General features: G+C 36.3%; 1 protein-coding gene across 2 annotated transcripts in view; it reads right to left on the bottom strand.

Annotated features, from left to right (window-relative positions):
• Nucleotides 1-25342, bottom strand: part of ttll5 (tubulin tyrosine ligase-like family, member 5) — a 79903-nt gene that overhangs the window by 47677 nt on the left and 6884 nt on the right. For both annotated transcript variants that reach the window (XM_083543906.1, XM_083543907.1), the window contains exons 8-16: nt 23683-23752; nt 23510-23594; nt 22065-22166; nt 21414-21505; nt 21033-21140; nt 9491-9572; nt 5410-5471; nt 3020-3105; nt 2282-2323 (exon numbers count right to left, since the gene is read on the bottom strand). In XM_083543906.1, coding sequence (XP_083400032.1) covers nt 2282-2323; nt 3020-3105; nt 5410-5471; nt 9491-9572; nt 21033-21140; nt 21414-21505; nt 22065-22166; nt 23510-23594; nt 23683-23752 — 729 coding nt within the window. The remainder of the gene's footprint in view (nt 1-2281; nt 2324-3019; nt 3106-5409; nt 5472-9490; nt 9573-21032; nt 21141-21413; nt 21506-22064; nt 22167-23509; nt 23595-23682; nt 23753-25342) is intronic.

Raw genomic sequence — 25342 nt, 5'->3', positions numbered from 1 at the left:
TTTTGACAGAGTGCCAAAAGTCAACAGAGGTAGGAGTCTAACCTATTTGCCTCCGTTTGTCATCTTAAATAACAGGGATTATACTATTTTATAGAATAGTTTTGGGATTTGGCATGTCAGTTAAGCAGTAAAGCAGTAAACAGACCCAGAGACTACCAGGTCATATCTGTAATGAGGAGGACTGTGTCACAGTTTTTTTTGTTTTTGTTATTAAACTTGAAAACACACAACAATGCCTGGTATATGAAAAAGAAACTAGAGTTAGCGCAGTGTCCCTGTGGCTACTCACTCCGTACCAGAAATACGATTTGTAGTGCGGCGAAATACAATTTTTAGCGCAAGTTTTTACAACAGTCTAATAATATGGATTCTTTAGAGTTTGCTTTAAGAATGTCTCTAAAAGGACACACACAAACACACATACATATAAACACACACGTTTTAGATCATCAAACTCATTTAAATATTAGTAAAAGATAACACAAGTGAACACAACATGCAGTTTATAAATAAAGGTTTTTATTATTGAGGGAAAAAAACATCCAAAACTGCATGGTGTTTGCCCCTAAACCTAATAACTGGTTGGACCACCCTTAGCAGCAACAACTGCAATCAAGCGTTTGCTATAACTTGCAATGAGTTTGTTTTTTGGAATTTTGGGCCACTCATCTATGCAGAATTGTTGTTAATCATCCACATTGGAGGGTTGCAAGCATGAACCGCCTTTTTAAGGTCATGCCACAGCATCTCAATAGGATTCAGGTCAGGACTTTTTGACTAGGCTACTCCAAAGTCTTCATTTTTGTGTTTTTCAGCCATTCAGAGGTGGACTTGCTGGTGTGTTTTGGATCATTGTCCTGCTGCAGAACCCAAGTTCCCTTCAGCTTGAGGTCATGAACAGTTGGCTGGACATTCTCTTCCAGGATTTTTTTAGTAAACAGCAGAATTCATGGTTCCATTTATCACAGCAAGTCTTCCAGGTCCTGAAGCAGCAAATCAGCCCCAGACCATTACACTACCACCACCATATTTTACTGTTGGTATGATGTTTTTTTTCTGAAATGCGGTGTTACTTTTATGCTAGATGTAATGGGACACACACCTTCCAAAAAGTTTAACTTTTGTCTCGTCAGTCCACAAAGTATTTTCCCAAAAGTCTTGGGGATCACAAAGATGTTTTCTGGCAAAACTGAGACAAGCCTTTATGTTTTATGTTTATCTTTTTGCTCAGCAGTGGTTGGAACTCTGCTATGCAAACCATTTTAGCCCAGTCTCTTATGGTGGAGTCATGAACACTGACCTTAACTGAGGCAAGTGAGGCCTGCAGTTCTTTGGATGTTGTTATGGGGTCTTTTGTGACTTCTTGGATGAGTCGTCGCTGTGCTCTTGCGGTAATTATTTTTCGGCTGGCCAGTCCTGGGAAGGTTCTCTACTGTTCCAAGTTTTTTCCATTTGTGAATAATGGCTCTCACTGTGGTTTGCTGGAGTCCCAAAGCTTTAGAAATGGCTTTATAACCTTTTTCAGACTGATAGATCTCAATTACTTTCTTTCTTATTTGTTTCTGAATTTCTTTGGATCTCGGCATGATGTCTAGCTTTTGAGGATCTTTTGGTCTACTTCACTTTGTCAGGCAGGTCCTATTTAAGAGATTTCTTGATTGTGAACAGGTGTGGCAGTAAACAGGCCTGGGTGTGGATAGAGAAATTGAACTCAGGTGTGATAAACCACAGTTTTAACGGGGGGCAAAGACTTTTTCACACAGGGCCATGTAGTTTTGGATTTTGTTTTCCCTCAATAATAAAAACTTTCATTTAAAAAATAATTTTTATTTAAATTAGTTTGATGATCTGAAACATTAAAATGTGACAAACATGCAAACAAACTAAGAAATCAGAAAGGGGCAAACACGTTTTCACACAACTGTATACACATCTGTATTACCCAAATGGAGTCTAACAAACGTAAACTATTTATGAAATAATACTAATAAAAATTTTTTTTCGATTTATCTCATTTTAATTAATCAATTTAATTTTGTGCCAATTTAAGTGATTAATTCGATGTAATAAAAAAAAGGATATATATATCCTTTTTTTATTACATCCTTTTTTTTTTTTTTTTTTTTTTTTGCTTATTTGTCTGAGTAACACCTGGGTAATTTCTTTTTCCTCTTTATAAGAAAAAATTATTAAATAAAAAATAGAAAGCATTTAAAGGAGAAAGAATAAGAAAAACAAACAAACAAAAATTCGTTATTTTATATTAGGACGGCAGACCCACCGCTTTGGATTTGGCAGACGCAGCCTGTGCGACGAAATGATGCTAAGGGGAAATAAAGATGGAGGAAAAAGCCACATTATACATTAATACACAACTGTGGTCATCAAAGGTTTAAACGGCAGCTGCTACTCTCATTTGCCTACCACAATAGTTATAGACTACATCTTCCAAGACATGAATCAGAAGTGTAAAAAGAACAGTAGAAATCCGAATAATACACCAGTATCACTGACTGATGCGACACTGAACTCTATAGCTTACGTTGCATTTGCAAATATTCTTTTCAATTGTATAAATGAATAATATCCGCACTGTTTGCTTGATTATACAATATGAGCAGAAAAATGTCCGAATTGGACGAAACTAAATTGGTAACTGTGCATGTCATTGTATCACAAAAAGTAATTAATCACAGGATTAGAAAGAATAAATTGTTCAGCACAAATTATTACATTCTTTCACAGTGAATTCATTGAGCGTAATGACCAGAACTTTGCATATTTTTCACCACCTTTAAAATGAGAAAGGAAAAAGGAAGTAAAGGAAGCATGCAGTTAAATAAATATTAGCTGCTTAATGTACCATGTAGCATAGTGCAAATTCACGAGAAAAGCTCACTTCAGACTAAAGTCATTTTCCACATTTAACAGCAATATGTAGCTTTGCACAGTTTTTCCAACAATAATCGCAAGCAGTCGTCATCATTGTTTTGGCCAGTTTGCAAATCTCCACACCTACCTGAGTTTTGTGGTTCTTCACAGCTGGTTCAGATCCAGCCTTATCTGACCGCATCTGTTTTAGTAGAGGGTCCTGGCATACAAACCCTTAAGGCCAAAAAAATAATAATTTTGATCTTTATTAAATCTTAAATTAAATCTTAGTAAAAAATGTAAGTGTTTGATTTCGCAAAGGACCAATGAAATAAAACAAAAAAAGATAAAATTTTTGACACACATTCAATGATTTCCTTCACCTTCTTATTCAAATGCTAACTAGTAGATGCAGCTACAGTATTTAAAAACAGATGAGTGCAACAAAGACTAAACATTTATACGCATCCCATCTCCCCTAAAGGAAGGCAATAATCTGGAACCATGAAACAGCCATTACTATGCATCACTCCTGTGGAATCAAGGAGCCTGGCCACAAAGACAAGCCTAGACCTTTTATTAGATTATAGATTATAGATAATGATCACACTCTTAATATCACCCAAATGAGGATGGGTTTCCCTTTTGAGTCTGGTTCCTCTCAAGGTTTGTTCCTCATGTCATCTAAGGGAGTTTTTCCTTGCCACAGTCACCACGGCTGCTCATCAGGGATAAATACACACCATTCACCTTAACTGTTAAAATTTTGTAAAGCTGCTTTTAGACAATGTCTGTTGTGAAAAGCGCTTTAGAAATAAACTTGACTTGACTTGATTACATAATCAAAATATGTTAGAAACTATAAATGTACCCATTATGTTTACCACTGAGGCAAACTACAGTGGCCTGAATATAAAGATAAGACAATTCCAGCTAAAGAATTTCAGTACTTATATAAGTAAAATATAGTAGTAAAATATTGTTCATAAACTGATGAAAATTTTTTTTGCAAATAAAAAATGACTTGTAATGTAACCATTAAATGCAGGTATATAAATGCATGAAGCCATTTGAACTAATAATACAAATAAATAGTATATTATAAAGAGGTAGTTTCTCTTCAGGCAACTCACAAGAATTTAATAATAGCTTTATGTTGACACTTGTACAACGTGGGTACGCTCATGCCGATAAATAATCGTGTGATTTTTTTATTCCAAGACCATCAATGTCACTGACAACAATCAACAAATATGAGAGCATTTATAAGACCACAAAAATGCTTGCGTGCATCGTAAATGAAACCAACAGGCAACACAATTCTCAGCTAAAGGATTTTTGCCATATAGCAATATGGATTACGTGACTCATAAACTCGTGAACTGCATAAACAATAGGAAAAAGAAACACACAAACATAGCCTCAAGGATTAGTCTGAAGCAGGGAAGCAGTTAAGAAGTACATGTAAAGATTTATTCCAGCCAGCTGGAATATATATATATATATATATATATATATATATATATATATATATATATATATAATATTATACATTCTCAGAATATAAATATCTTTGAAATCACAATAGTGCTTGCAGGAATCTTATATTATATATAAAATATAAGTCATGGGATTTTGAGCAAACATGTATTGAATGTCAATTAAGCAGAAAAGTGGATAATTGTATACATTTTCATTAACAATAAAGCACATTTAAATACAAAAGCTTTGAGAAGCACTCATCACAAAAACAAATATTTTCTTTCATATCAACATTAGAACACACAGAAAACAATGGCATGTTTACACTATAAATAATTTGAATACACACAGATGAGATTGGAAAATGTTCTACCTCATTTTGAATAGCCACATAAGTAGTTGTCTACATTCCCTTTTATAATTAGTCATTAATATCAATAAAACGAAGGATTAGAGGACAAGACACACCTACATTTTGGATTATCATTTTTACCATACAAACTGTTAACCATTGAATTAAAATCATTTGAAGTTCTCGCTTAGTGCACAGCTTTCACACCGGTTAAGGATATCGATAATACGATGTATTCATTTTCAGCAAACAAGAGCATGTCCAACTCAGCTATGTATTTTGGCATCATTTAGATTTTGTAGATCTTGTGTAACTGTAGCCTGTTGAAGGATTTCTATTTGTTTACATAAATCAGGGTGTTTTCTACACGCAAATTAGATAGGAAATTGGGATGTATTGTATGCACGTGACATGTAAACATGGGACGAATGGATAGAGGTTAATGTTCTCGCAACTGAAATGGAGTCATCAATCGAGCTCAAATTATCCGCTCATTTTAATGACGTACGATTCCACGCACTCAAATCTGCGCTTGTTTCTCCGCTACTCTGATGAATAAGGGCCATTGAGGCTGCTGAAACTTCTAATTTGCCTTAGCAAATGTGACGGCATTCTCCAGCCATGGTGGTACATAAACATAATGGATGAATAGTAAAGTGATACAGAAGAGTGAGTATGAGGGGAGAGACGAAAAAGCAACTCACCTACAAGAGAAAACATGTCTGAGATCATGCTCGCCTTTATTTTCAGGTCAAGGGGAGTATCACTAGAAAAAAGAAATGTATAAAAAAATGCAAATGAATAAATTTTGTCAAATAAAATATTATTATAATACAGTATGTAAGGTACGTAAAAGGTTCATATGAAGCACTCTGGAGCCTATGAGGAAGAGAAATGCTGATTGTTTCATTTAAACAATAGCTAGAAATGATCTGGTTTTGCAATCCATGTAGTTAATAATACATACACTCAATGTCACTCTAAGTCTTGCTGTTACCTACAAGTAACATATACCTTACAGCAGGCACTGTACTGCGCAAGATCTTTCATTTCCTTTTGCAATCAAATTCACATGTTATTAAAGCTAAACTAATAAAATAATAGATAAATAAAATGTGTGTGTGTGTAAGCATGCCATATATATATATATATATATATATATATATATATATATATATATATATATATATATATATATATTAAAAAAGTTACTATATAATTATTACACAACATCCAGGTAAATCCTTTTTCTGCAAAAAAGAACAACAGTCTTTCCACAAGTCAAGTGAGGCTTTAAACAAGTTGGCCAAAGATTTATCGACCCTAAAACAAAAAATGCAGGAAACAGGAAACTGTAACTTTGGCTATTTTAAGAATCACTGTACAAAATGTTTATAGGCATGTTTACACTACACTTACACTCAGTGTAGTGTTCAGGGAGGGGAAACCCTCGACTCATTTGAGACTTCATTAAAAATTTCTCTTTTCATTTGCCAGACCAATATAAAGGCAGTCTTTGAATCAGGGTTTTTATATACAGTGAGGAAAATAAGTATTTGAACACCCTACTATTTTGCAAGTTCTCCCACTTAGAAATCATGGAGGGGTCTGAAATTGTCATCGTAGGTGCATGTCCACTGTGAGAGACATAATCTAAAAAAAAAAAATCCAGAAATCACAATGTATGATTTTTTTTTACTATTTATTTGTATAATTCAGTTGCAAATAAGTATTTGAACACCTGAGAAAGTCAATGTTAAGATTTGGTACAGTAGCCTTTGTTTGCAATTACAGAGGTCAAACGTTTCCTGTAGTTTTTCACCAGGTTTGCACACACTGCAGAAGGGATTTTGGCCCACTCCTCCACACAGATCTTCTCTTGATCAGTCAGGTTTCTGGCCTGTCGCTGAGAAACACGGAGTTTAAGCTCCCTCCAAAAATTCTCTATTTGGTTTAGGTCTGGAGACTGGCTAGGCCACGCCAGAACCTTGCTATGCTTCTTACAGAGCCACTCCTTGGTTATCCTGGCTGTGTGCTTTGGGTCATTGTCATGTTGGAAGACCCAGCCTCGACCCATCTTCAATGCTCTAACTGAGGGAAAGAGGTTGTTCCCCAAAATCTCGCAATACATGGCCCCGGTCATCCTCTCCTTAATACAATGCAGTCGCCCTGTCCCATGTGCAGAAAAACACCCCAAAGCATGATGCTACCACCCCCATGCTTCACAGTAGGGATGGTGTTCTTGGGATGGTACTCATCATTCTTCTTCCTCCTAACACGTTTAGTTGAATTATGACCCAAAAGTTCTATTTTGGTCTCATCTGACCACATGACTTTCTCCCATGACTCCTCTGGATCATCCAAATGGTCATTGGAAAACTTAAGACGTGCCTGGACATGTGCTGGTTTAAGCAGGGGAACCCTCCGTGCCATTCATGATTTCAAACCATGACGTCTTAGTGTATTACCAACAGTAACCTTGGAAATGGTGGTCCCATCTCTTTTTAGGTCATTGACCAGCTCCTACCATGTAGTTCTGTGCTGATGTCTTACCTTCCTTAGGATCATTGAGACCCCACGAGGTGAGATCTTGCATGGAGCCCCAGTCCGAGGGAGATTGACAGTCATGTTTAGCTTCTTCCATTTTCTAATGATTGCTCCAACAGTGGACCTTTTTTCACCAAGCTGCTTGGCAATTTCCCCGTAGCCCTTTCCAGCCTTGTGGAGGTGTACAATTTTGTCTCTAGTGTCTTTGGACAGCTCTTTGATCTTGGCCATGTTAGTAGTTGGATTCTTACTGATTGTATGGGGTGGACAGGTGTCTTTATGCAGCTAACGACCTCAAACAGGTGCATCTAATTTAGAATAATAAATGTAGTGGAGGTGGAAATTTTAAAGGCAGACTTTTGGGGTCTTTGAGGGTCAGAATTCTAGCTGATAGACAGGTGTTCAAATACTTATTTGCAGCTGTATCATGCAAATAAATAGTTAAAAAAAATCATATATTGTGATTTCTGGATTTTTTTTTTTTTTTAGATTATGTCTCTCACAGTGGACATGCACCTACGATGACAATTTCAGACTCCTCCATGATTTCTAAGTGGGAGAACTTGCAAAATAGCAGGGTGTTGAAATACTTATTTTCCTCACTGTATGTGTATATATATATATATATATATATATATATATATATATATATATATATATATATATATATATATATATATAACAATTCAAGAAATACATGGGTGGATCTAGCCTCAATGGTTTTTAGTAGGACAGTCCTCACAGGAACAAAAAATGAGGGAAAAGGTGAACAGATATCTAATAAGGATCTAAATTTATGCCTCTACAGATTGTACAAATATATTTGGGAAATATTTTGATCCGGATATTCTGAGCAAAAACAAGGTGCAGCTGATAAAAAAATGGGACATGAATAACAATAGGAATACAAAATTAAGTAAATGACATTTGCAGTGATAGGTTCATGTTTTTTTTTTTTAAACCCAGAAAAATGAATTGCTTAATAGTTTTAACAATTTTAGAATAAAGGTCATTATCTCTGTTGACTCATGGTTGTTGGTTAGAAATTCTTCTGTCTGTAATGATAGCAGGTATAATTTGACTTTATTGAATATACAATGTATGGATAAAAGTTTGCGGACACCTGATAATATTTATACAGGCTTTTTGAATGAATGAGTTTATTTATACTTAATCAGGGACAATGGACAGAAAACATTAGTCTAAAAAAGAAGAGCTGTCATGTGCTAGGTTATAGCAAAAAAATGCTAATTTTCACCTGCAGTCCCTAACATGAACATCCCATTTCACATTTAGTCCCCGTTCCCCATGTGAAAAGATATTTCACTAGATTTGTTTAGTTGTGAAGATTTAACTTCACAGAAAAATGCATTTACTGTATTTTTACCCCAAAAGTTAAACCCCTATAATTGAATACAGTATGAAAGTATTATTAGAAACACTATGTGGACAAAGATTTGTAGAGACCTGACCATATGATTATTATGGCTTTCCTACTTGCTGTTATATTATCCTCCAGTCTTCTGGGAAGACGGTCTGGTTATGGTGATTTGTGCTCATTCAGGCACAAGCATACTATCGAAGTCAGGTACTGATGTAGGGTGAGGAGCCCTGGGGTGCAATCTGTGTTTTTAATTCATTCTAAAGGTGTTCAATTGGGTTGAGGTCAGATCTTTACAGCAGGTCATTCGAAATCTTCCACTCCAAACCTTGTAAATTATATATTCATAGAGCTGGCTTTCTGCACAGGGGCACTCTCATGCTGGAAAAGAGTCTGGGTCTCGAAGTTTAAGTGAACGCAAAATGTACTGCTAGTGCATCCAAAAACATACTATAGAACTGTGTGGTAACAGTTTGGGGAAGAACCACATATGGCTGGTTAAGTCAGGTCCCTCAATACTTTTGTCCATACAGCAAATGTTTAATAAAATCATGTTGTTGTTGTTTTATCTGCATGATAAAAACAGGCACAAAATATGAAGGTTTCCAAAAAAAAAAAACGGAGGACTGGCTATTAACCATAGAATTACATCAGCTACAAAACTAATGACATCAATACAAAATACCTAAAAAGACAATAATAAAAAGCAGACCCAATTGTTAAAATCAGAGGTTACCAAATTTGAATCCATAAGCTTAAATAAATGAAATGCTATACAAAATTCAAGCACATGAAAAGCTGGAAAAACTAATGATACAAAAGTATGAGTTTATAGTGTCAAAACTGATGTCACTCACCATGCAAGTGATGGAGAAAGGTTCACTTCCAAAAGCCATGGCTTGAGGTTGGAATCAATGAGAACATCAAAACCATACAATTCTGCAGACAGAAGCATGTGTGCACCAACACACACACACACACACACACACACACACACACACACACACACACACACACACACACACACACACACATACACACACACACTTATGAAATTAGTCTGGTGGATGGAAGGGCAGCCAACTTCTCAAGCACCCCAACATAGAGGCAGCCACTGAAGAGGCCTCATCATGGGCTGACTTGTGACAGCATGCATATTTCTGCTACTGATTAAGCGCATATAAAATATCCAATGAGCTGAAAAATATTCCATTTCAAAGACGGTTACTAAGAAAAGCATGGATTAAATTCAATACCCCCAACCTAATGAAGGAGATTAAAAGCAGACAGAGATAAGAAACATTTACAGACACACTCATAAACTCAATAAAATGTTATTAGATATATTTTTTTAAGCAAAACTGGGCCAGTCTTCAAAGCAAACATGTGCAAAGATAATGTCATGGCAAAAACAGCAATATAAAATATGCTAGAATGTGCCTTTTCATGAACTTAGTCAAAGACATCTGCTTTGAGAATCTCATAAGGGCTTCCTAATGTTAACTCTGAAATTATTCAAATGGCATTTGATTTAGAATTGGTGAGAAATATGACTTTAGAAAAATATATTACTTACGAAAGCCAACATCTGGGTCAGTGTTCTCACTCAGCCATGTCATCATCTGTTTGCCCTTTAACTGTGCAGCAGATGCTACATGAACTTAAAAATCTATGCTTTCTGCTTGGGTATACACTAGCAATAGCAAGCCATATGATGGCCAACATAACAGTTTTATATCTGTGATACATACGATTCTACAATTATATTTCAATTCATTGCTAATAGGGCTGCAAAAACTAATCGATAAAATATTATTTTTTATATATTACCAATAAACTATTATTATCGATAATAATAGTTAGTTCAATTTGTTGTCAGAGAATGCCGTTATCGATTAGTAGGGTTGCTCAAGTTACGGGCTTGCATGACGACAAAAGATAACACAGCCACTAGATAAATGTTGGAAAATGCAGGTCAACCGGCAGCAGGAAAAAATGTGCGTCCAAAGTCATCTAAGGCAACAATGAAGACTGTAACCTGCAAGTTCTGCAAAGTGGAGCGTGTGCGTGTATGGAAGTAAGTGATGCATGAGCACAAAAACACGCTTTCTCCTCATGTGAGAATAGTGTAGTTTAATAAAGTGTTATGGTGTAAACTGTTTGTTTGCCAACTTCAGAACAGTCGCACTGGATCTGTTCTGTCGTGACTCGGGTTGCACAATCAGCTCGCTCATGACATGGTGATGATTCGATTAAAACGGTGCAAAAAAAACTAAATCTAAAAGCAGCAAATAAGAGCAGCAGTAAAGAATTAAATCTTTTGTCACTGTTGTGGTTTTCAGTGATTTATTATGCATTTGTTCACCAGCGCATATTTTTTCCTTTCTTTTAAATCAAGCCTGCTGCGTTTCTCCGTTCCATTCGCTTTATATAGCATTTGTCTACTACAACAAACTTAAATTAAACAAAATGTCTGAGTATTTTTTTTAAATAAAAATTGTCAAAAAAATTTTCAACATTTACAGTTGCCCTTATCCAGAGCAACTTACAACTAAGGAGGGGAGGGTTAAAGGCCTTGCTCAAGAGCCCAGCAGTATCAGCTTGGTGGTGGTGGGATTTGAACCTGTAAACTTCCAATCCAAAGTCCAATGCCTTAACCACTGAGCTTCCACCATGTTGTGTTACAGAAAGGAACAACCCAGCTTGAGTAAACTTGTTCAAAGGAGCAATGCCCCATGCACTCCTAAACAAGCTACAAGCTTTAATATGTCACAATTAAAGATAGTTAAACTCACTATGTGGATTTTTTTAGGTACACTTTAATACATAAATACTATAGGTTTATTATAAAAGAGTTTTATATATTTATAAAGCAAAACATTTAATCAAAACATTTCTTTTTTTTTTTTTCCCCGTCTTATTTTTTTAGACAACCCGATTAATCGAAAAAATAATCCGGATTAATCGATTATCAAAATAATCGTTAGTTGCAGCCCTAATTGCTTAAGAACTCCAAGGTCTCCAGTTTAATTTGTTAAAAGTCAGTGTGAAGTTTTACATGTTTTATATGTTTGTGTGGGTTTTCCCAAAATAACTTGACAGTATGTGAATTAAATGTGCAAACTACCAGTTTCAGTTGCCACCAAAACCCTGACCAGGATAAAGCAATTCATGAAAGTGAATATATTACTTTATTGGTGTGTTTCAAAGCATTCATTTGAGAACACAATCACAAAAGTCACAGACTTGAGCAGTTGCTGTTTACCATGAATTTTTATTAGCCTGTAATTTTTTTATTTATTTTTTGCTGCCATAGAAACAAGTGCTACAATGCAAAAAATAAATAAATATATACTATATATATATATATATATATATATATATATATATATATATATATATATATATATATATTTGGCGAACAAAAAGAAAGACTAATATTCCAGAGATTTGGATCTATTTTCCTATTGTAAAATTAAATTTTTTGGAATTTTTAAGGGACAGGTGCACTCTGGAGGTAAAAACCATTATGCCTATAGATTAAAGACTAATTGAAACTTGTATAAAGTACAAAACATACGATTAAGCATAAGTCAATCATAGCATTTTAAAATTAAAGTATAAAGTTTATCACAGAGACAAATCTAGAGGTGTGGATTGAAATGTATGTGTATACACATGAAAATTGAAATTTGCTGTGTTATCATCACTTTAAGTCATGTAGCACTTACTTGCAAATTGTACTTTTAAAACTACGAAGTGCAATTATAACCAATGTCACTTAGATGTACTTTCTATATTAAGCATCTAAAAAAAATGAAAGCTAATATAAATACACTTCTTATGAATCACCTTCATGTGCAAAAGAAGTGGTCATATTGAAATAACCATATTTAAATATTTACACAAACTTGAGTATACATTGGCCCTGTCCCCTTTAATGCCACGTCAAGGCAAAACTGGAAAAGAATTTTCCAAGTGTGAAAAAGGCACCTGGCAATTCCACAGTCTCTGCAATATTTATCCCTATCTTAAGCCTCTCAGGCAGTGAAAGCTGCACAATAAAGACCTTTTAGCAAAGAGGGAGTTCAAATGAAGCTATTTTGCTCTCGCTGCTCCTGGTTCTCACACAGCGGAGGTGCTGCTACTGGCAAGAGTGTCTCTTTGTGTGTGTGTGTGTGGTGTGTGTGTGTGTGTGTGTGTGTGTGTGTGTGTGTGTGTGTGTGTGTGTGTGTCTTTGCATCAGTGATCAGATTTCATTGCATTTCTCTCACACTATTAGATATGGCCTACAAAGAGAATGATTACTCAAACGCAGCTGTAAAGCATCCCTCAGCACTTCATCTGCGGTTCCTCCTTAACTTATATACTGATAGGAAGATATGATCTAATCATTTTACAGGGAGTATGTCACTATTAATCCAAAAAAATCAATAATTCTACTATAAATACTGAGTCTTATAAAGAAAAAAAAAAGTGACCCAAACAAAAGGTTCAAGATGTACAAATGCTTAGTTAAAGTTTGTTTATAGCTTCAGTTTTATGCCTCCTAGCATGAAGTGCTTTGGTTGTGTGGAACACCTTATTCAAACATCCCTTTTCTTTCACGAAAACAAAAAGGCTGCATGTAAATGAGTTCATCTTTAAATAAGTGGAGATTCTTGCCAGATATCAGGTTCGCTGGCTATTAAATGTGCAAACAGTACGGCTATTTAGAAATGGGTAGTGAGAGCCGATGAGAAGGCAGATTGTATGTAATACCCTGCCATGGACAGTAACATTAGAGGTGGAAAAGATTATACAGTAGCTCTTTTTTTCCCTCGTGTTCTAACAAATCAGCTTTACGTGGATGAAATTCTACAAAGTTAAAAAAAATAAAAAATTCATATATATCATCTCTGCAGAAGAGCAATCCAAGAGTCTGGAAAGATACACAGAGGAAAATAAATGGGCGTATAACCTTTTACGCTGCCTGGATGCCCTGACACTTGCACACAAACACACCAAAAGCACCCTTTACACACACACTTGCACGCACTCTCCCTTACCAAAACTGCCAACCAAACTCCATGTGCTACGCATTTTCCCTCAATTAGGAGCAGACGCCGGTCTTCACCACTGCTTAAGCCCGCACAAGCAGACTTGCACACTGGCTCTTCACCATATACCAGGAGGCCTTATTAATGTAACCGCAAAATATGCACAGTAAGGAAAATAAATAAATATCAACAAGGAAAGATCAAGAGCGGAGCGCTGTTATGAGCTTCTGGGCAATGGAAGAGAGGCAAAGAAGATGAAGCCCGAAATTCTATCTAAAATAACCTCCCTGGCATAGCTACATAACAAATCAGGCCACAGGAGCAATAACAGTGGTGTTACATAGCAGTTAAATGGTTGTCCCAATTGCTGTGACTTCTGACATCGTGCCAGCACTTCAAAACAAATTGCATTCTAATCAGCTTTGGGTGTTTTTTTTTTTTTTTTTTTTTTTTTTAATAAACATTTTAACAATGGGTGGAGGCAGTTGCCTCGGTATCAACAAAGCAATAAGAAACGCATGCTTGTTGCTTCAGATCCAGACATTTAAGAAGGAAAGCTTTTAGCATACAAACCATTTAGCCTTGAAAACAAACCATTTTATACTTGACAGTTAAATCTGCCAACAAAACCTTGCATACAAGTCATCCTGGTCAGCGGTCATCAACTGGTTGACCACAGTCAGGATGCAGATCTAGCGACTTATTTCAACAGAGCAAAATAAGATACCTGTAGGATCAGTGTGTGAAAAAATCGCTATGCTAGGCAAGGAGGGTGTGTGTAATTCATATTGCTCATTTGAAAACTCACAAGACTGTAGAGGTAGCTGAAATCTGGCATCAGATTATAGGACCTTATAATGAACAATTAACAGTCTGAGAGTCTCTGCATCCCCATGGCACAGGCTTGAGAAGGGAATTTGGCACCAGCCATGAATATGCTGAAGTCAGCTGAGTTGAACTATAGAAGTCAATATACAACTATGGCATCCAGCAATCTCCAATCGCATCCATCATAGATGACCTGTTTGTGACCCAGACTTCAATGGGTTTAAATAAATAAACTGTCAAAATCTAAAGTATCCACAAAGATGGGGGATACAGTTTATAAATTTTGCCTCCTTACCAACTACATTCCAATCCCATGTTTTACCAGACGAAGATCTCTGAAGATCATTTGTATGAACATATCCATCTAAGCAACTGACCACAAAGCCTGGTTGGCTGCTGTGGGCAAGACTTTAGGTGAGGATACCAGCATAGTGTAGCATACTGAGAATTGCCTAATCTTTTAGTCCTTAGCTCTCCAATGTGGAGACCTCAGGAATGTGGTCAGCATTTGACTACCTCAAACAATTAGCAGTATCGGCCAGTATCGCTAAAACAACAAGCTGAATCAGCAGCCTGGTGAAAAAGGGAGTACTTCTGTACAAGGGAAGTGCAGCGAGAAGGTGATCTCAGTAACCAAAAGAGGAGTATCATGGTGTGATTGTTGGGACAATGGTTTAAGGTGGACCTGGACCTTGTCAGCATAGTTGGACAGAAAGTCCTAGTTTAAGCAAAAGTAAATGCTACAATTAATGCAGAATTTAAATCACAGAAAAACATTCGTAAAATTCCTGGGACCAGACATGTCTAGTGTGGATAATGTTTTCTGGTTTGTCCTTGTTAGAACCCATGCTTTACTGGGCATCACAGGAGTAAACACCAAGATTATTAATTACAAAATAACATCTCATAATTTATTACAATTACATAATTAAGTAAAACAAAACATAAAAAATATTTTAAGATATTGTTTTAAAACCAACTATTCCCAATACAATTCTTTACCAGGCTAAAAATATAGCATCTAGTTGAAGCTTTCAAGCTTTAAATTCATAACAATTTTTATTAAAACTGGATAATCCTTAAATATATTTCTATAGATAAAATGTCTGACTTTATTTTCCACAATAGCAGTGGTGGACAAACTGTGTAGTTAAGTTAAATTAGAGATACACTCTGTAAAATATCACTCCAGTAAAAGTAAAAGTTCTCCCTTTAAACTTTCACTTGAGTAAAAGTATAAAAGTATTTGCCTTCAAATGTACATAAGTATCCAAAGTACTATGATTTATTGTAGCGATAATGTTCCTATTATAATTTTTGTCACAAGACTCTTCCTCAATCAACTCAGTTCATGTAAAAAAACCTCTAATGTTACTCTTAGAAGACCAATCTATTAATAGAATGATATTAATGAGTCAAACACTGATTAATATAAAATTAATTATCATGAGCCCAAAACCGTCTTTTCAACTTCTTCAAAAAGATCTTGCGAATAAGGCCACGGGTGTTGTGGCGAGTTTGGGTCGTGAGTTTCTTCCATCATGTATCCGTTTTAAAATGTTCTGCTTGCTGCTGAACTGATGCGACACTGTTCGTGATAAGTAGATGCCACCAAGAGGCAATCAAAACTAGTTCAAAATCGGGATTGCGGGCTCTAATCTGATTGGTGGCTCGCTGCGTGCTTGAACGGGTACGTTTTTATCCACTTAGAAATGAAAACGAACGACCGTAGTTGAGTTAAAAAGTACGAAATTTGACTTTGAAATGTGGTGAAGTTAAAGTAAAAGTCTCCCCAAACTGAAATACTTCATTTTAGTACAGATACACGTAAAAGCTACTTAAGTACAGTAACAAATTACATTTACTTCCTTACTGTTCACCACTGATTTATAGTAACTTTATAGGAAGTGAATTACTTCAAATGCTATAACTGATCAGTCTTATCAGGTAATGGATGTTGTGTTTAGGCAAGTCCAGCTGGGCATTAGTGCCACGTATAATAAAATAAGCTTAAACTACTTTGGCTAATAGTTAATGACTAATGGCTAATCATGTCCATGTTATCAGCATGATGCAGTCTAACTCCTTGTGGAGTAATTACAAGTTAGAGCTATAAAAATAATAATAAATAAATAACTGATTGAGATATGCTCAATACGCGATGCTCATTAACAGACAGATAAAACCTTTCAAAATACTCCTCACATCTTCTACAAACTAAATACACACACAGATAAATTCATTTCCAGACAGCCACATATATAGTGTACTATATGCGAAATAAATAAATTATATATTGTATTCACACAGTGTTGCGCCAACACACACAGACACTGGTTTCTTCACACGCCATATAAACAATCTGCATCAGAGAAGTAAAGGGAGCAATAAAGTATTAAGTTACAGTGGCTCATTCAGATGGGACACCCCCCCGCCCACATACACACACAAAACCTCTCTTAATGTAATAAAAAGAATATTATAGTCCCTAAACGGTTGAGGGAATCGTTTGGCAAGTATCAGAATTATGTGTTTAACACCCCCCTTGTGGCCTTAACACAAATTTGGGGGAGATGGTGCAGAAACTGGGAAAACAATGAAGCCTTTTCTTTTATAGACTAAATAATGCTTTAAGATCCTGAACTGAATCTTATTTATTGTCCTTTCCATCACTGCCTGGGAATATTTGAGTGAAAAGAAAATAAGCACTGTTGGTTTTAGCAATTATCTACAAACAAACAATTTCAGAAAAGGACATTAAGGAAGAATCAGAGAATCAGAAGCTTCTGCAAAATAAGTTCTGTAAACCTGTGTACCCTTTTAAAGATCAAGCTAATCATGGAATGTTTGGTTCGCAAAGTCCTCATGATAACACATTCACATGTTGTTTAGTTTCATTGGGAAAAAAAAAAAACAGAAAACCCGGATCAAGAGGAAGAAGTGTGATCAGTGGAGATGATGAAAGAGATGGGGATATTCTGACTAATCATTTTTTATCCTTTGATTAAATATTTATATCCCAATTTTCTCACTGAATAGCTTGATGAGTATAATAATGATGTATCATTTGTTATGGTTGCTGCAGCCACCAGCTCTCAATACATATGGAGGTTTTGGATTGACGTGTTAAACAGTGCTGTCCACATCCACTACGTTCATCAGAGTTCATCACTCTGCAGTATGTTTTCTTTAGACCGAAAGCATAGCCTGGCATCGGAGCTTTTGGATTTAGGTCTTTCAACCTTTCTCACTTTTTTTCTGCTATGCGAATACGAGGTGGTATCAAAAAGTTTCTAGACTAGTTTTGTAACACTCACCCACTAGGGTGAGTTTCTCGCTGGGAACAACATGATCTGCACATCCACTCAACTCGCCAGATTTGGCTTCTAGGGATCTAAGTTCCGAAGATTGAGATCCAGTTCAAAGGTCACCGTTTTGACAAAATTGCAGATAAATATTGAACAGTACAGTAAATATTCATGTTCAAAAAGAAGCGTGTCACATTTTAGAAGTGTCAGGAACACTGACAGGAGCTGTATTGCTGTGCAGGGGCTCTATTTGTTAGAAAGATAGTGTCTAAACATAGATAAATGAAGTACTTTCTTGTAAACAGGTCTAATCTCGTGTGCATTTTTATAAAAACAAAAAACAAAAGGCCTCATGTTTGTAAATTTGATGTGAATATGAGGAACTGGAGATGTAGTAAATACGAGGTACCGTATTTTCCGGACTATAAGCCGCTACTTTTTCCCCACGCTTTGAACCCCACGGCTTAAACAACAAAGCGGCTAATTTATGGATTGTTCCTGAGTTTTTCCCGGTTTCACAAACTTCAAGCCAAAAAACTGAGCACCATAATATTAGAAAAACGGGTTCAGGTGAACCAATGAAACTCTTTATATTAAATCAGATACGCTCCCACTGAATCGGGCCGCACCACATCATAAATATGGATGATGTTCCTCTGATGTTTACCTGCCGCTCACTCCGACTGGCAACAGGAAATGCGAATCATTCGTCACGCTGAAAACAACCAGGCATAAAAAAACGCACTTCACCTGTGTTCTGAGCTGCACGGCATCGGGAGAAAAACTTCACCGATGGTGATTTTTAAACACACGGCAATGCCAAAAGATAAACTCTCTCGAAATAGTTGTGAAAGGAAGGAGGAAGACAGTGAACAATGACTTTCTTAGTAGGCTACTGTTTAGATACAAGCCGTGTAACAGACACCTTTGTACAATCTTAGTCAAATTCAGTGGGTGCGGCTTATATTTGGGTGCGCTTAATAGTTCAAAAAATACGGTATACACGGGGTAATTTTTTAGAGGTGTTCCTATATGGGTTTTTCTCTGGCAGATGCCGGGATTTGGAAATTAGAGCAGCCGATGGTCGATATATGATTCCGATTTTTTTGGCAGGTTTTATTTTTTCCCCCTTCATCTCATAATAATTAATAGGACGTGATATAGAAAAATGCCTAAATTAAACATTTATTTAACAACACAAGACTCTCCAATCAGTGCACTTGTTACCAGGTTTTGGTGCCCGTGCCTACCTGTAGCCTAAACTACAGCTAGTTGAAGACGTTTGTTTTATTCTTGCTCTTGTCTTTGCAACTTAGTAGACATGATTGAAAAAAGCTACACGAATCCGTTACTAATGATCGCGGCGGCTCTACCGGTTTCTCTGTTCGGATGCTGAATACAGACTACTGCCACCTGCTGGTATGAGAGAGTTATGTTCTTTTTCCGCAAGCGCAAAACGTACGCAAACGTATGCCCCTGTCTAATAATCTGCCAATTTCAGCACAATTGGTCGACATTACCAAACATCCGTGTTTTTCTCCTAAGTAATTAGGACCTATTGTTTTTGTATGCATTTGGATTTTCACTAGCACCCTACCTGTATCCTGCCATATCTATTACATTCCAGTGACGTCTGCACCTGCATGGGCTGCTTAGTTTTTGTCATGTACTGTTCTGACCCAAACTTGCATTGACCCCACAGCCTGCTTTAAGCATTACCACAACCTCACCCTGTGGGCTCACTGACACCTCGCTGGGGAATGCGAGAAAAAGAAGACGACAGATAGCATCTTTATGGGGGTGATTTTCAGATAGTGTAGCTTAGAGCTGGCATATAACATTTGCCACCTAAACAACCAACAGTTCCTTGGGAATTATTACGCCTACACACTTATAACAATGTTGAAGGGATGATATATGGATAGAGAGAGGTGGAAGCGAAAAGGAAAATTAAAAGAGAAGAGAGAAACGGTGGGGGGGGGGTTGACCCTTGGAGGCTTAGACAACGCAGTTTAAGCTCATTTCAATATCATTCCTCTCAGCTCTTAGAGGGATTGACAGAGAAAAAGGAGTGTAAAGTGAATGCCAAGAGGAGAGAGGGGGAGATTAACAGGGACATTGGGCCAAAAAAAGGAGTGATGGAGAGAGCAATTAATGCCAATACTAACAGAGGGAATCGCTCCAAAAAAAAAAATAATAATAATTCACACAGTTCTGCTGTAATTACCTATGAAGAGATCGCGATATCGGAATGTAAAATATTATTTTTAGAGTGAGTGAACTATACGTTTCAAAGTTTAGAATGAGTGCAGTGATCAACGGTATGTTCTTCAGCAATGCTTTTTCAACTCATGATGACTAAAGGCGGTGTTTGCTGCAGAAACAGTGCGCACCGAACACATGGTGACTATCAAATTTTATTACTGTTTCAAATTCCAGATGTGCTTTTTTTTATCATCAATCCAATTTTATGGGTTAAAAGTACCAGTAATATTTATATACAAATTAAGTCAAAAGGTTCATCCTTAAGAAGTGCAATGAAGAAGAATATTTTAGTAAATGCTTTATGAAATTTCGAATATTAAGTCACGTGGAATAGGAAAGTCCAAGAAAATTGCTATCGCACAGCTGTGTTCATCAGTACAGATTAATATTATTGAAATGTATTTTATTTCTTCTAAATCTGTAACTTAATAAACTGCTACTAAATTTACAGAGAAATACATTCAGCTTTAGCTTAGTATTTAAACCCTTATTATGGGATACAGTTACTCTTCCACTTCAACACCATGTGAACCATATCTTCGTGAAGCTCGTTTTGTGCACAGGGTAATGATCATGGTAGAACATGTTTGGGTCTGCTGGTTCAAGTGGAGGAAATATGTAATGCCACCGAATGCTCAGGCATTCTTTTCATATGTGCGACAAACGTTGTAGTTACGGTGTGGCGTTAAAAATTCTTTTCAATATTTTTATATTTATAAAAGAATACATTTGCCCATACAGAGTAGATTAGTGTCTATGTGTTTTAAGTGATACAAACCATAAGAATGGGACATACAGCATCTAAATTAGATTATCTTACTCTTTTTAATTTTAGCTGAAAGGCAGTCAAGTGATGCAGGATACAGCAGATACGGGATATTAGACACAAACACGAGCTTAAATCACACTTTTACCTTGTTAAATAATGCAATATAAACCTTCTTTCTGACAGAGCTTACCAAAGCAGTTGTTGCGATGAGGGACAAACGTCTTGCAGGCCGTAGCAATCTGTAACTCTGCACTTAGCACAGCTTTGATGATCAGGTCCTCTATCTGACCCATCAGCACTGACACACAACAGACAACACCGCATGTTAGTCCAATTCGAGATTGATGTTTTTGCCGTTTTATGCTACTGAACTTAATTATAGCAACAATTAGCAAAGTCTCAGGGACTAAATCATTTATAAATGAAAATGCTATCAATGCTAATTCCCCCAATCCCCCATTTGTTTCTTAATATTTTATTCACCATTACTTTAGCCATGAATAAAATAATAGTATTTTTCAGTGTAATAGAACAGGTGAGTGTGATACAATAACCTTTTGCCTTTACTCACATGTGGTGTCCTTTCCCTCCTGTTTTAAATACCTCAGCATTGCACTCATGCTCCATTTGTTCCCATAATCCTCTACTTCAGGGTCATCACAGCTGTAAAGGAAGACAAGGTCTTCAGTGTCTGCCTTAGCCAAAACACAACTGAGCAATGAGCACAGTGTAACAATGTTGACATGATTAACAAACAAGGGGGATTATCTCACATCTGAGGATCCATTCTTTCTCCATTTGGGAACAACGAACAACACTGAGTGATGATTTAACTGTTTATGACGGTTCAAATCCGTTCCAGTTTGAGTCTCATTCATCTAAATCCATTACATTACCTAACTCCGAAAGGAGATAGGAAGGAGAGCCCATGCAGCAAAATCGTTGTTCTGCTGTCTAATTTCAGACCCAAGAACTAGTTTTACATTAGGAATTTAGGAGGCCATGTACAAAGAAACAGAATTAGACTAGTACAAGGGAGAAATTTGATACATATGGGCCTCTAAAACAACATGATGATTCATAAACAAAAATCTGTCATGTAAAAAATTATATATTTCTACATAACAGGACATGGTAAGATTTTCAAAACAGTGGATTAAACAGAGGACAGAATAAACAGACCTGAGTATATGGCATAAAGTTCGAATCGATTCCACCTTACCTCACATAGTCACTGCTCTTCTTGTTTACACTGTAGTTGGTGAGGTGCATGAACTGGTTCTTGATGTTCTTCACAGCATGGTCATACTTCACAGTAGCAAATCTACAAATCAAACAAAGGAAAGGTCGTATAAACAAAGGGAGGTTGGACCACAATGAGCTGCCGGTGAAAAACAATACATTTCGAAGACGAGTAATCAAACGCAATACTCTGATCATCTTGATTTATTTGATTTTTGATACAGAATTACTTAATAACACAAAGAGGAATGTATTTAATATCAATGCTTTTCTGATTGAGACTACAGAAACAAAGCTAGACAAAAAGCAGTCAGCATTTAACCAGAATCAAGACAAGATGTCCTGTAATCAGCTCCAAACATGCAACTGATTGACAACTGCATAATAATAATAACAATAACAATAATAATAATCATCATCATTTTCTCTAGATAGAGCTCAGTATTGTTAGTGTATAGCATTGCAGTGTTTTACTGAGTGGTCACCACATGTAGAATAATGGGAATTTCCTGGCATAGTGAACCCTTGAATGCCTGCAAAGCCACTGGAATGTCTAAGCTAAAAGTTGGACACAAAATTCTGCAAGAATTTAGGAAAAGTAGTTAATAATGGTTAATATAAACTGAAGAGTCACTCGGTGAAGGCCTTGCTTATGCCAAAGTTAATAGTGACAGGCCAACCATTTCACACATTGCCCCAGTCAGTCCTATCCCTCAGTCTCCTGCTGCCACACCTATCCAAAACCTAAACCAGCTCCAAAGGATTTATTCCACTCAAATCTCTTTTTAGAGCCTTTCTTTTGCAGTTAGCTCTACCAAATTAAAGAACTACAAAAGTAACTGTAAAACTTATACATGCTGTAAAACTAATAAATAAATATGACTATTGTACAGCCTCTCGCTTTGTTAGTCTTGCATTTGTGGATGAAATAAAGATGAAAACCGTAGAAAAAGTCATTTAAAATTACATGAAAAATTTTAGCTATTGCATCATGGATACAACGATAATGGCTAGTAAAACAGTGAAAAGCTCTGAAGACTTGTTTTATTTAACCAAAAACGTTCCTGCTGCCATCTAGTGGTCATATATACATGAACATTAAAGACAAGCATTCAATGATACAGAGATGATGTAACTGAATGATAAAACTGGAGATACTTTTGATTATTTCTGCTGTTACAGCCATGCGTCAATTTAAACATCAATAGGAAATGCACTTCAGGTTTAAGCTAATCTAATAAAATGCTCACTTGAAGAGAATCCAAATTACCGTCATCTAGACTGTGTTTCCTGACAGCGTGCACTTACATCATTGGTAAAGTAATCTATACCTTACAGGTCAAATCTTTAACAGGTCCAATGATTTTGCTGCCTTAATCCATTAATCAAAGATCTCAACTAAATGAAATGACTAACAGCACTCACCTAGTCAGCCCTTCTTCATAGAGATAGATAATGACCGGGTCATAGGACGTCACCAGCACATATAATCTCACATCAAACTTAAAATCTGCGTGAGAACGTGAAAGAATTTTAGAAAATACAAACCAGAGCCCGGCGTTTCTAGAAAACGCTATTTGTTCAATCTGCATACTCACAATCAATCAGTAATGGGTTGTTAATATACCGTGACACCAGAATGTTTTCATCCAATGAGATCTGACTTGGCTGGAAGAATCAAACAAGACAAGAAGGGCTTGAAATGAAATTTTTCGACCATGATGATTCGTCACTGTACTTCCACTCTCGGTCTGTGACTGCAATTCTTACATCCTAAATTCTAGTAGGGCTGTAGCCAGAAGTTTAGGAATTCGTGGTGTATCATTTCCTTTATAACAATATCAGGTTATTATTAACAAAGCAAAAACTATTTACACACATTAAATAGTGTAGTTAAGTCACTATGTGCAAAATACCTACGATAACAATTTTACACCACCAATGGATCTAAAATATATAGTGGGAAAAAAAACACACTGAAGAAAAAAAAACATGACACTGATCAGAAGCTCCTAAAATTGCATATCTACACAAACATCCACACTGGACATTCCTGTGCCTGAAATTTGTTTCAGGTGGGGTTTGTTAAGGTTTAGGAGGTGCTGCTACCAGCTTCACATCTGGCAGCAGTTCACACACGATAAAAAAAACCTCCATTAAACATTCCTCTTTCCAAATATCACTGACATTCTTTCCACTTTCTCAGGAAGGATGGGTGCTACGCACTATGGCCAAGGATGAAAATTATGAGAAGTGCAGCCAAAACAGAATGCCTTGATGTGTTTGTGATTTATTCCAAAGGCACACAGATGTTTATGACACCTTTTTGGGTGCCTGGAACTACTGCATCCACATTCTTTTTTTTTTTTTTTTTTTTGAGGACAGACTTTAAAAGAAATTTGTTGTAATTATCAGAAGACCAAATCACAAAAAAAAAAATGTCTACTGAAAAACAGCCAAGGTGTTTTCCCAGATCCACATTGACCCAGACCAGAACAAAGGGCTTACTTAAGACAGATGAATATTTGATTTAAAAGAAAAGTGTAAAGATAACAGATCTGCTAGTGTTCAATAATAGAATAATGCTGCACAGAGTTGAGCACCAGTGTGCAGTGTAACACTTTATCTTAACACTTTCTACTGATAATAAACATTTACATCATTTGTAAAGCATTAGAGTCGATTCCTAATTCAAATCTATACATAAAATAATTTTTTCTCTTTTATTCAAAAGCAGAAAGAATCATTTTGACCTTTTGGCCAAATTTCAATAAATAATAAACATAATACCGTAATTTCCAGACTATAAAGCGCACCCATATATAAGCCACTGAATTTGATGTCTACATTAAAACTAATAAACTTTACACAGGCTTTAACGAAAGACTGTGTAACGGGTGAAATATGTTGTGGCTCCTTTAAGAGCAGAGCGGCATTTTTCCACTATTACTGCATGTGTGCAAGACCGAGGATTATGTCCTTATTATTTTCTGATGCTCATTTCTAAGTTTCTTTGACTAACCCGTAACGCTGTTGCCAAGAAAAATAAAAAAGCACGAGTTTTGGAAACCTGTATGTGCTTATATGATTTCTGATGCAACTGGAGTTAGCGAGCTCTCCCATTACCCAGACTCAAAGCGTTACAATGGCTTGTATATAAACATTAGCCTACCAAGAAAGTCATTGTTCACTGTCTTCCTCCTTCCTTTCACAACTATTTCTCTCGGGAGTTTATCTTTTGGCATCGTCGTGCGTTAA

The sequence above is a fragment of the Silurus aristotelis genome (assembly GCF_946808225.1).
Source record: "Silurus aristotelis genome assembly, chromosome: 6".
NCBI lineage: Eukaryota > Metazoa > Chordata > Actinopteri > Siluriformes > Siluridae > Silurus > Silurus aristotelis.
The sequence above is the reverse complement of the archived record's forward strand: the minus strand, read 5'-3'. Positions and strand labels throughout refer to the sequence as shown.